Source organism: Python bivittatus, unplaced genomic scaffold, assembly GCF_059951505.1.
Source record: "Python bivittatus isolate LINGU-HERP-01145 unplaced genomic scaffold, Pbiv_v1 ctg000480_np1212, whole genome shotgun sequence".
Classification (NCBI taxonomy): domain Eukaryota; kingdom Metazoa; phylum Chordata; class Lepidosauria; order Squamata; family Pythonidae; genus Python; species Python bivittatus.
The window spans coordinates 54,550,731-54,563,348 of record NW_028277075.1 but is presented as its reverse complement, the minus strand read 5'-3'; the positions used below and the strand labels follow the sequence as shown (position 1 = coordinate 54,563,348).

General features: G+C 35.3%; 1 protein-coding gene across 6 annotated transcripts in view; it reads left to right on the top strand.

Moving 5' to 3' along the window:
- The window catches only part of AMPD3 (adenosine monophosphate deaminase 3), a 45,899-nt gene that overhangs the window by 15,421 nt on the left and 17,860 nt on the right, over positions 1 to 12,618 (top strand). For all 6 annotated transcript variants that reach the window (XM_025167376.2, XM_007429362.3, XM_088145940.1 and 3 more), the window contains 2 exons: positions 9,733 to 9,927; positions 10,213 to 10,344. In XM_025167376.2, the coding sequence (XP_025023144.1) occupies positions 9,733 to 9,927; positions 10,213 to 10,344 (327 nt within the window). The remainder of the gene's footprint in view (positions 1 to 9,732; positions 9,928 to 10,212; positions 10,345 to 12,618) is intronic.

The following is a 12,618-nucleotide window of genomic DNA, read 5'->3' as shown; positions in this document are numbered from 1 at the left end:
CAACAGACAAAAGAACAAATAATAATAGAACAACCATAACACAATAATGGTAACTAGATTCTAGACAATATGTTCAAAAGAAAGCTATTTTGCTGGTATCTCTATTTAGCCAGTAATGATTACTTGGAAAAGAAATGTTCCTTCAGTCCTCTATGAATGCTTATGTAGTTTTTGGCTTGCATGGGAAAATCATAGATGAAAAGGAATTTAATTAGTAATGCTTTTGGATCATGAACTTGAATTGACATCTGTAAGAAGTTCTGTATTCTTGCCAGGTTACATAAAAACAATTCTGATATATTTTAACTAGATGCTATAGTACTCTTGATGCTAGAGTTATGTTTATGATTAGAGTTACCAGATATCTGAACAGGCAAAGGAGGATACAGACAATTGGAAAGGAGGACAAATGGAGGTGGGCCAGGGAGGAGGACGTGCTGTTTAACTTCCTTAACATTTCAAAAAAATGTACTTAGGCCTACATGTATATGAAATTACTTTTTACAGCATCAGAAAGACTGGTTTTTCAACAATTTTTTCCAACTAATCTTTATTTTCAAGAACATATGCTAGCAATAATATAGAATTGATGAAGACAAGCCTTCCAAATTTCACCATAGAAATTATGAGTCATGTGATCTACAGACTACAGTGATCATAGATTTGAAGGGGCTGGATTGAAGCCAATTGCTGGAATCAGGAAATATATAACATAAATCTAGGCTGTCGAGTCTGTCAACAGATGAGGGAAAGAAAGAAGCAGACAATTTATAAGGTCACAATACACAAAAGTTCGACTGACTACTGTTGTGAAAACAGTGCAAAATTAGAAAAAAACCAAACACAAGACACTCAAAAAGCTGGACAATATTTGATTTTAAGGCTATACCTGCCAGACAGAGGGCACAAGGACAAAAAGGAGAACAAGTCCTCCTTATGCTGGACATCTGGTAACCCTAGTTTATGAATCTATATTATAAAGTTTCATGCAAGCATTCCAAAAGTTAAATGGTATTTTAAAAAGCTAAGAATAAAATATTTTCCTGCCACCTAATTTCTGTAGGTCCCTAACTTAAACTATTAGACTAGGCCTGTGGAGATCCAAGTTCAGGTTCAGCCTTTAGCCATAGAAGCTCACTAGGTGATGTTAAGTGGTCAGCTTCTCTCTGTCCAATCTGTCTCACAGCATTGTGAGAGGAAAAATTGAAGGAAGGAACACTATGTACACCACAGTGAAAGCCCTGGAAAAAAGGCAGGGTATAAATCTAACAAATAACTACTGTGCGTTAACTTGCATATTGTCCATCCACAACAGTACTGCGGGCTATTGATAAAGGAAAATAAACTTAGAGGTAAAGCTAACTTTTAGATTGTTGGAGTTAATTTCATAGTATTAATTAATAATTTTATTAAATGGCGTGTGTTATACATACATTAATGCATATTACTTTTTTAAGTGTCATGATGGTAAAATTATGCAAAATGTAGATTTGTGCATGTGCAGTAATTGATGCAGATGCATATTAATGTGATATGTATAAAATTTATATAAACTCACATATACAGTATGTTACTATTATTGAATGTAATGAGACATCATATTGCAAACCTTATCTGCTTATTGCTGCTTTGCTCTGGATTTCAAATAAGTTGTTGGCAAACCTGTGTAAGAAAAGAGGAGGGCATGTCTGGAAAGTTTGAATAAAATGGTAACCCAAATATTTAGAAAGTATTTTTTAAATTTATATTTATTAAGAATTTTTCATAGAGTAGAAGGCAAATCAAAAAAAAAAAAAGGAAAGAGAGAAAAAAATGCAAGACCCCCCCCCCAAAGTTAAGAAAAATAATGGCTTCTGACCTTCTTTGCAACAGATAGTTACAATCTTAAAGTCTCTTTTCCCTCTTAGATATTGTACAAGTCCCTTCAGTCCCTCATTTAATCTACATCTCTCTTAATCTTCAAACCCATAAATCATCATGTCATTTCTTTCTTCTTTAAACAAAAAGTCCATATAAGGTTTCAGAAAAGTTTTTGTTGTTTTTTTCCCTAACCAGAAAGGTCAGTTTCGCCATTTCTGCAAATTCTGACATTTTCGCAATCCATTCTTCCACTGTGGGGATTTTGTTATTCTTCCATCGTTGTGCATACAATAAACTTGCTGCAGATACAATATCAGTTTACTATAACTCTTTTCTAATTCATTGTCCATAAGTCCCAGTAAAAACAAATGGTTTCTTTGTAATATTAATCTTTAAAATCCTTTGCATCTTTGTATGAATTTGTATCCAAAATTTCTTAGCTTTCTCACAGGTCCACCATGCATGATAAATGTCCCCTCATGTTTTTCACATTTCCAACACTGGTTTGACAAATATTTAGAAAGTATTTCAAGTGAAGGTCCCTTGGTAATGTGACATTAAATTTGGTAGATGAATTTAAGGAATAGGTTGTTTATTACAAAGTAATTTGCAAGTAACTGGATTGAGAATATTGCAAGGAGTAGAATACTGATATTTATGTTATGGTTTTACAGTTCTCAGGCACAGATTCCACAGCAAATAAATTGAACAGTAATGCATAGATAACGCAATCTTGTGAACAGTAATTAAAATTCTTGTTACCTTTCAGTGTTATCTGATCCTAATATGTTTTGTAAAAATGCATGTGCACTTGAATTTGTTTACTTTCTCCTAAAATGTATGCAGGTTATATGCACTGTGATATTTGTAATTGCTACTTGTCTGATATTTTCTATCAGGGTTTTTTGGTATGAATTAGTAGAATAATTTCAACTTTACTTTAAATGTAAATAAAGTTAAATTAATTAGAGTTAATATAATTACTCTACATGTATATAATAGTTTTCCTCTTGTGTCACATTGAAAATTATAGTTGGTGGCAACATCTGAATGGATTTGAAAGCTTCACCCCAAGCATTTGGCAAGGCTGCATATGATCCCAGGCCTTAGTTTGTGCACCCCTTCCTCAGGAACTGAGATTTCAGGCCAACTGATATTGCATGAGTTCTATTAGGAGAAGACTAGTAGTGTTTATGGAGCAAGGTTATATATTGGGAAGGTTGGGGTAACCTTGACTAAGGCACCAGAGAGACATGTATTGTAACACTATGTAAGCTGCTTGAGACAATGATAGAATTACTGACTCTTCTAAATATAGAATATTTATCTGTCTTGGTGACAGATTTAATACATGTGTGTACATAAAACTATCAAGTACCACCTCCCTCATCAGAATGTTGGAAGGTGTCAGAATTGAATAATATGTTGTAAACTTAGCTTTGATTGGAAGATAGGCAGTGCCTGTTAATTCAGTGGCCCCGTTGATGGAAAGGGGCCAAAAGGAAGGATAGATGGGCGTTGGGGAGAAGGAAGTAAGGAAAAAAAAGAGAAATAATAGTGTATCAGATGTATTTAAGATTAACATGATAAAGTATAGTTTGTGTGAACCCCTGCCCTACCTCACCTTTTTTTATCCAAACATATTAAAATTATTATTCAGATCTGTACCTTCTTTTGCCTAAAAAATAAACCATAATTCAGTTATGATCCTAAACTAATAACATATGCTGAAGTAGAAGGAAACATACACCTTCAGTGTCTGTGGCAATTTGATTTTAATGCTATAATTTCATAGCAAATAAAAGAAAAATTAAGACAAATAATTAGAGAAATGTTGCTGTCTGTCATCTTCAAGTTTTCAAATGAAATGGTGTATAATAAATGTATGCTAATTAATTGTCTACTATGGAGCACAAATCACCTTTATGGGTTTTATTATTGCCTTCTTAAAATTTTATGAGCTTTAGTAAATAGTTACTGGTTTAGCACCTTAAATTGTTATGGTGGATTAACTTTTTGTAGTGTAGAGTCAAGTTAGTTGTGATACAGTCTTGAGTATTCTTTGGAAATTAATAAGAACATTTCCCAAAAAACCTGTGTTTGGGCAAGATGTGCTGTCTGTTGTTCTAAAAAGCATACTTTACCTGATGAAGATTTTCCTGGGTCTGGTTCAGATAAAGCACTGACCAAATAATGATTGGTAGTTAGTTTTTTGTTATGTTGTTCAATCCTCTTCATTTTAAAAACGATGAAAAACAAACTTGAGTTGATCGTGACTCCTGGTGACACACCCAGGCAAAAAATGCAATTTCACCTTTGCTTAGAAGTACCAGAATAAACTCAATACATCAACATGTATGTTCTGAACCCATAGCTCCACAAATTAAATTTCAGCAATATCCTGATTTAGCAGACTTTGATTTAACAGGCATCACATGTGATAGACCAGATTTCCACAACAATTTATGTGTTATTATTTATGCAAATGACATAAATGTATGAAAATGATGTAATTTCTTATTTAACAGACATTTGTGAATAACAGATACCCCTTCCCCAGTTAGTTATTAAAATGAGGTTTCACTGTATCCTTAGCAATAAATCAATCTACTATTGAAATCTGCAGATTTTTTGATTAGCATAAACTAGCTAATACTGCTGCTCCAAAAAATTGCTAGCATAGCAAATGGAAAATGAAAAAAAATATACTCCAAACAAAGCAATTTGGTTTATTTTACATTTTGTTGTTTTTCCAGATATTCTTTCCTTTATAACTGTTTTATATTGTTTTTACTCTGCATGCTACTCAGAATGATAATGGAGTTGTGCAGCCTATGAATTAAATAAATACATATATAAATAAACTGAATTCTATGTGAAGAACACAAAACATTTTATGTATGTGCTAAAGTCATGGGAATTAATAGGAAGTATGTAGAAATTTTGCTCTTTATTCAGAAAAGAAAACCTTACTATGAGAAGAATATAACTCAGAGATTTTTCTCAAACATTTAAAAACTTTAATAAATTTAAGTGGCCTTTATACTATAAGTAGGAAAGGAATATAACCCTAAATAAATAAAGGAGTAGGTCTGACTTCATTGTTGCCCATCCAAGAGTGTTTTATCTATTGAAGTCTTCAGTGAAAAGAAGGTGGAGGGAGTCAGATTCCATGAGTCCTCCCTTCCTCCATGGTCCCCTGTGGTCTCCTAATTTTGTGATAGTAGATTGGGGTACCCTCCAGATTAATAGGAAAATGACTATAGAGAGAGGGAGAAATCTATAATATTCATTTCCCTACCCAGATAATATTTTGCATATAAAATAATAGTACTGGGTAGAATCTTCATAGATATACGTATATGCCCAATATGTCATTGCTGGACGACTTAATATAAAATACAATGATATAGCCTTTATTTGTATGTAATTGACTGTAGTATACATATGTAAATCAATGTAATCTACCAGTACATACAATTATGGAGTGGTTCACATACTTCTATATCTTAATTATAGAACCTGTCTTGGCTGCCAGCTGCCATGAAACATCTGTCTGTTTTGCTTCATCTGAATGGCTCATTCACACATACAGTCATAACTGGATGACCATGCAATTGGCATCAGCACTCTGTGGCTCTTTTTCACCCAGTGCAATCACTGCTTTTGAATAACATCTTTTTCAATGAACTTTTCTCCTTTGTCTTATTAGAGATTAGTCTGTGCTGACTTCAAACATGAGTTCAAAGAACTGTATCGAACCTTACACAAGCATAGCATCTCTCTGCTATTCATTAAAACAGCCACATCTTTTTTTCCAGCTTCCTCATGTGCCTGAAAAAAAAAGAGAAAGCTGCTTTAATGAGTCTTTAACACAGCACAAGCGTTTTTCAGGTTTCCAGAAGTCTGAAAAAGGGCATGGCTGATTTAATCAGTATCAGAGAAGTCCTGGGCTCACATGAGGTCACCTCTTCTGAAGCATGGTTGAAGGATGGCCAGCCCTAGCAGACTCATTGGCAATCTGAGACCCCAGGGTCATGTGCAATCTCTTCAAACTTCCCCACAGCTTTTGTGAAAATTGCTGCCAAATCATAGAATCATAAAATCATAGGGTTGAAAGGGACCTTGGAGGTCTTCTAGTCCAACCCCCTGCCTAAGGCAGGATTCCTCATATTATCTCAGACAAATGATTGTCCAATCTTTTCTTGAAAACCTCCAGTGATGGAGCACCCACAACTCCTGGAGGCAAGCTGTTCCACTGCTAAATAGCTCTCACTGTCAGGAAATTCCTCCTTATTTCCAGGTTGGATCTCTCTCTCACAAGCTTCCACCTATTGCTTCTTGTCCTACCATTAGGTGCCATGGAGAATAAATCGACACCCTCTTCCCTGTGGCAGCCCTTCAAATATTGGAAAACTGCTAGCATGTCTCTCCTCAGTCTTCTCATCGTTAAGCTAAGCATATCTAGTTCCTTTAGCTGTTCTTCACAGGATTTAGCCTCTAGACCCCTTATCATTATCATCGTAGGATTTAGCTTCCAGACCCCTTATCATAATTTTTAATGTAACAGAAGGGGAAAATGAAATGCATGGAGAGTAATCATATTAAGTGTGTTTAATTAACTGAATTAAATCAAATTAAATATTATTTTCCCTAATTTCAAACCCTTGTTATATTGTAACATGCCTTGGCATACCTTTGGCCAAAACAGATTGCATACTTTTAAGAGATAATTGGCATTCATTGTTGCTATTGTCCATCTTGAGACCTGAGCAACACATGCAAAATAAACACCTCTTCTTCCATAGTAGTATTTTGAAGAGGTAGTGAAGGGGATGATGGACACAGAAATTTACTGGTATTTCCGGAACAATTTTTTGGTCCAGGGTGTGAATTACTAAATGCATTTTTGTCATTTCATTTTGCTTGCAGACATTAAAGACATAGTTAAAAGAAAAGCACATATATTCTAGTGCCATTTCTGTCTCCTTTTTATAGAATGTCTTGTGATTGTGATTAAGACTATAATGTAATCACATTTGGTATTTGGAGTCGCTGGCTTTGGAAGCTTTAACTGAGTTGAGTAGTTAATGGAACAACCAACATGCTCAATTTTGGTACAATGTTTGTATTTATAGAATAACATGTACTACAGCTGCAGTTTCCAGTGAGTATTTGAGTAGAGTAACAAGACAAAATCTTATCAGTCTTGATAACTAAATACGTAGAGTCATTTTACATGGTATGAATATAACATGTATCTGTGGAAATGATTCCCCATATTGGATTTTTGTTTTCTTGTTTGAATGAACCACACTCTTCTGCCTGCCTTTTACATAATATTCTAAGTGGTTGGGTGGTGATACATCTGGGATAGGCATGGATTGTCAGTTGTAATTTGTTCAGTACTTTGGTATCTCTTGCCATGTTTGTTAAATAATGTCCTCCAGGCTATAAAAGATAGAGCCATACTGAAGATTCTCATTTTGCTGAGTTCCAACATTGTTTTGATTTATAGTGATTATAGAAAATAAAATAGACAGCCCCTTAAATAAATACCTCTTGCTTAAGCTTCAATAATTATGATTAAAGGCTACACAAAAAGCATGGAGGATGGAATGAAATTGAAGGATTTTTTTTTAATCATTGTAATGACTCTGAATTATTTTTGCAACTGAAATTAAATTAATAAGGATAGTTCAATTTCATCTATTCAGTAGAGGGATTATCCAGGCTAATCTTCTGTGATAGAAACTTCTCTATATCATTATCACCTTAAACTCTTAATTATAAAGTTTGTTGATGGAGCTGAAGTAAAATGTTGCCTATTGCTTGGACTAATGTTGAAAGACATTTCCCCTCACTTCTGGAAATAGTCAGAAGTGCTCTTGTTCTGGAAAAGAACTAATTATGGACTCTGCAGACCTAAGAACTCTTTTCCATTTCAGTCCCCTCATTTCTAGCTTGCACTCAATTCTCAAATCCTAAAGAAAGATTACAGATCCAATTGTATTTTTCTCTCTGACAGTAAAATAAAAGTGTTGGTACATGTAGATCTTAAAGCTGGAGAAAATGCCATTAATCTGTGAGAAAATAAGACATATGGGATATGCTTTAAAATGCTAAATACTTTTGAATAAAAATTATTAAACAACAGGTCAAGTAACAAAGTGGATCGTTCTTTCATGATTCTGTTGACAAAGCTGCAACTTGGCTAACACTGTTGGGAGTGGTGCTGAAAGGAAGGGAGTAAATTAAGTATGGCAGGAAAAGGGAAAGGAATATATACATGTCATGAGAAAAAAATACTGAATGAAATGTATGTAGCAAAATACAACACTGTATAAATATATAGATAATGGTTTGGAACTAAAGGTATATCTGGTCATACAAAGGGAGTTCCCTTTGTTGTTCAGTCGTTAAGTCGTGTCCGACTCTTCGTGACCCCATTAACCATATTGCGCCAGGCCTTCCTGTCCTTCACTGCCTCAGCTCAGTTTCATGCTCATTGCTTCAGTGATGCTATCTAACCATCTCATCCTCTGCCATCCTCTTCTCCTTTTGCCTTCAATCTTTCCCAGCATCAGGGTCTTTTCCAAAGACTCCTCTCTTCGCATTAGGTGACCAAAGTATCTGAGCTTGAGCTTCATTATCAGTCCTTCCAATGAACAATCAGGGTTGATTTCCTTTGACTGGTTTGACCTCCTAGCAATCCAGGGGACTCTTAAGAGTCTTCTCCAGCACCACAGTTCAAAGGCATCAATTCTTTGGTGCTCAGCCTTCTTTATGGTCCAGCTCTCACAGCCATACATTACTACTGGAAAAACCATAGCTTTGACTATGCGGATCTTTGTCGGCAAGGTGATGTCTCTGCTTTTTAATATGCTATCTAAGTTTGCCATAGCTTTCCTCCCAAGGAGCAAGCGTCTTTTAATTTCATGGCTGCAGTCTCCGTCTGTGGTGATCTTGGAGCCCAAATAAATGAAGTCTGTTACTGCTTCCATTTCTACCCCTTCTATTTGCCAGGAATTGATGGGTCCAGATGCCATGATCTTAGTTTTTTTAATGTTGAGTTTCAAGCCAGCTTTCGCACTCTCCTCTTTCACCCTCATCAAGAGGCTCTTTAGTTCTTCTTCACTTTCTGCCATTAGGGTGGTATCGTCTGCATATCTGAGGTTATTGATGATTCTCCCTGCAATCTTAATTCCGGTTTGTGATTCTTCCAGCCTGGCATTTCTCATGATGTACTCTGCATATAGGTTAAATAAGCAGGGTGACAGTATACAGCCTTGTCGTACTCCTTTCCCTATTTTGAACCAATTGGTTGTTCCATGATTGGTTCTAACTGTTGCTTCTTGGCCCGCATACAGAGTTCCCTAGTTTAAAATAATAATTTCCTTTTGCTGCTACAGATGCTGCCCTGGGCCACGTCTCAAAACCTTCAACATTCATAAGGGAATTAAGTTACAAATTTGTGTTGTTGCAGTAAATAGAACTCTGATGCTATAAATGTTCTCTTCATGGCAGAATTGTCATATGTTTTGGAAATGCTTTCCTATCTTTTTCCATTTTAGACTAGCAACTTTCTTATCCTGAAGGCTAAACCAGACAAAAGAGGTCTGTGATCCTTCACCAAGTCTAAAAGTGGATTGTTTGTGACAGAATTCAATTTGGATTAGAGGAGTGGCTTTGGGTGGATTCAAGATTCTCTCTCTTCCCTTAATCTGCTGTCTGATAACTGTGAAAATGTGTTTTCTAGTATTGTAGCACAATAACAGATAATATCTTTTAAATTAAATTTGTGTCACGCAGATAGTAATAAAATAGCTTCTATTTTCAGCTGAGCAAAACCACTATTTTGTATGATTTCAGGTTGATACCCATATCCATGCTGCTGCTTGCATGAATCAGAAACATTTGCTGAGGTTCATTAAGCACACTTATCAAACTGAGCCAAACAGGATAGTTGGGGAAAGAAAAGACAAGAAGCTGACTTTAAAGCAGGTGTTTGAAAGCCTCCACATGGATCCCTATGACCTCACTGTAGACTCACTAGATGTCCATGCAGTAAGTTCATTTTAAACAAAGATAACATTAGAATAATTATCAAGTTTTTGTAAATTACCCATCCATGGAAAGAGAAATAGACTTTTGGTTGACAAACTCTTATGTCTTTTGTGAATTTATTTTATGCTATCTGATATAACCTGAATTCAAGTTACCTTTTTGTATGTTCATATTTTATGTTTTAAAAAGCACATTATGAATATGTGAGTTACTAAAACTAATATCCAGTAATAAATAATATAAAATAACAGAAATGTATTTTTTTTTATCCCTGTTTTTCCTTAGGATCGCCAAACATTTCACCGGTTTGATAAATTTAACTCCAAATATAATCCAGTTGGTGCAAGTGAGTTGAGGGACTTGTACCTGAAAACAGAAAACTATCTTGGTGGTGAATATTTTGCTCGTATGGTAAAGGTAAGTAGCTTTCCAGTCACCGTGCCTTAGCTTTAGTGTCTCCCAAGTTAATGTTGACTGGCAAGTTTTTCAGAAGTGGCTTCCCATTGCCTTCTTTCTAGGGCTGAGAGACCATGACTGGCCCAAAGTCACATAGTAAATCTAGTTAGAATGGGAATTATTTTGTACAGTGTGCCAAATACAATCCAGAGAAGTTACACATGCTCTGAAAGGATTTTTTAGGTTATTCAATTAAAACGGATGGAAAACACTATGTAGGAGCATGTCATCACGTAGCCATTTCAAATAGGTTACTATCAGCCAAAGATAATACACAGATAAAAAAGAATTAAATCTATGTAGATTGTTGTTTTCCTGAAGACCCTTGTGTTCCTTTTTTCTTAATCTAATGCTTACATTAGATTTTCTCAATTAACCTACTAAGTTTCCTGAATCCTTTCCTACTTTTCAGCTTACTTAACTGATTTGCCTGTGTAAAACCACGATTGTGGGAGCTGCATTGGTTGCCAGTCAGCTTCTGGATGCAATTCAAGGTCTTGGTTGTCACCTTTAAAACCCTTCATAGTTCAAGGTTTTCTGGATATCTCTGAGATTGTCTGCTCTGAGTTGAATGTGTCCAGAGAAAGAAGGCTCGCTGAAGATCCTACCACTGAGGGAATGTCATCTGCAGGGACCCCATTGTTGGACTTTTTTGGTGGCGGCTGTCCTACTCTGGAACAGGCTACCCCAGATACTTAAACTATCCCTTCCTGATTAGGTTTTCAAGAGCTGTAAAAATGTAGCTCTTTAGCAGCACTTTGGGCGCAAATGAGTGAGGACCATGCTACACCAGAGTGTGGCACATCAGTTACTGTATATTTGTTTTTGTATTTTTACTCTGCTATGGGTTTGTTATTAATTCTCAGAGTCTTTATGAATGGAGTGGCATATAAACCAGAATAATAATGCATCCCAGATACAGTTCCACTGTTACAAGGCTTTGAAGCCTCATCTAATTTTTCCATTAGCCCTTTTTTTAGCCATTTTTTCCCTGGAGTTTTTATATATTCCAAAAGTAAAATCCTGTAACTATGACACAGGCTGATGTTTTGCATAGACTGTTTATCAGTATAGCCTAATATGAACTGCTCTGACTGATGCATTTCTCATGTATTTTTGTTTCCAATGTTGCAGATAATAATGAAATCTTTTTAATCATGAAAATAAACTTTCTGGTCCAATTGTATAGATCTCTAGATACCTCTGAGGGTTTATTAATCATAAATGTTTTGATTTGGAATAGAAATACAATGTAACAATATAAATTATATTTTGGGTGAAAAGTATTCATATTATAAATCTACAGATAGTTTCTGTGTGCATAAATTGGGGTTAACGTGCATGGGATGGGATTGGAATCCATAGATGTCCTTGACCTATTGTAAATATTTGAATAGAAATTACATGCACGTACGTGCTGTATATATGATTCATACATAAAATGTTTGTAAAATTTAAATAGTATTCTACATTATTCTGGTATAAATAATTACCCAAGGCACAAGAAAAGCTTTGGAACATCTGATTAATTTGTCCAGTTCTTATTTTAATGTTTAATTAAATAATGAAATAATGTTTAATTACTTTAATGTTCGTCTTTAGATGTTAAGCCCATTTATATCCCATTTTCAACAGTGAAATAATATGTGTTGCTTTTTTCTGTGAATTATGGATTCCTAAAGTGTTTCACTGCACAAATTTGTGGACATTTGAGAGCGCAGTTAGCGAAGGATAGACAAAATTCAACATCCCGCCTCCATTAGGAAAACCAGGCTGAATCTGATAGTAATTACATGAATGCTGTTTCATTCACATAATTAATAGCATCTCTGTTAATTACGTGGATGACATTGATGAAAAAAATGGAAAAGCGTGTGTACTATAAAACAAGGATGGGGTGACTTCAGTTTCATGTGTTTTGTTACTCTTAATTAGAATCCATAGTTTGTTGCTGATGGGTTTTTGAATTTTACAGCTTATCACCGGTAGGCATTGTTGAGATTGTTCCTCTTACAATGCCTATTTCTTCAGGTCATGAAGGCACCACAGCAGCTGTGGCTGGCGAATAGGAGTATCATGGCCAAACTGATGACTGCAAGAAAAAAAGATTAGACCTGATCAGTTACCCAAAGAAGTGGGGATTCCCCTTCACTGGATATGTTCAAGGGAAAGTTGGATAGCCATTAGTTGGGGACAGAGGCATCTGCAGGGACAGTCAAGGAGGGGCAGATGGTG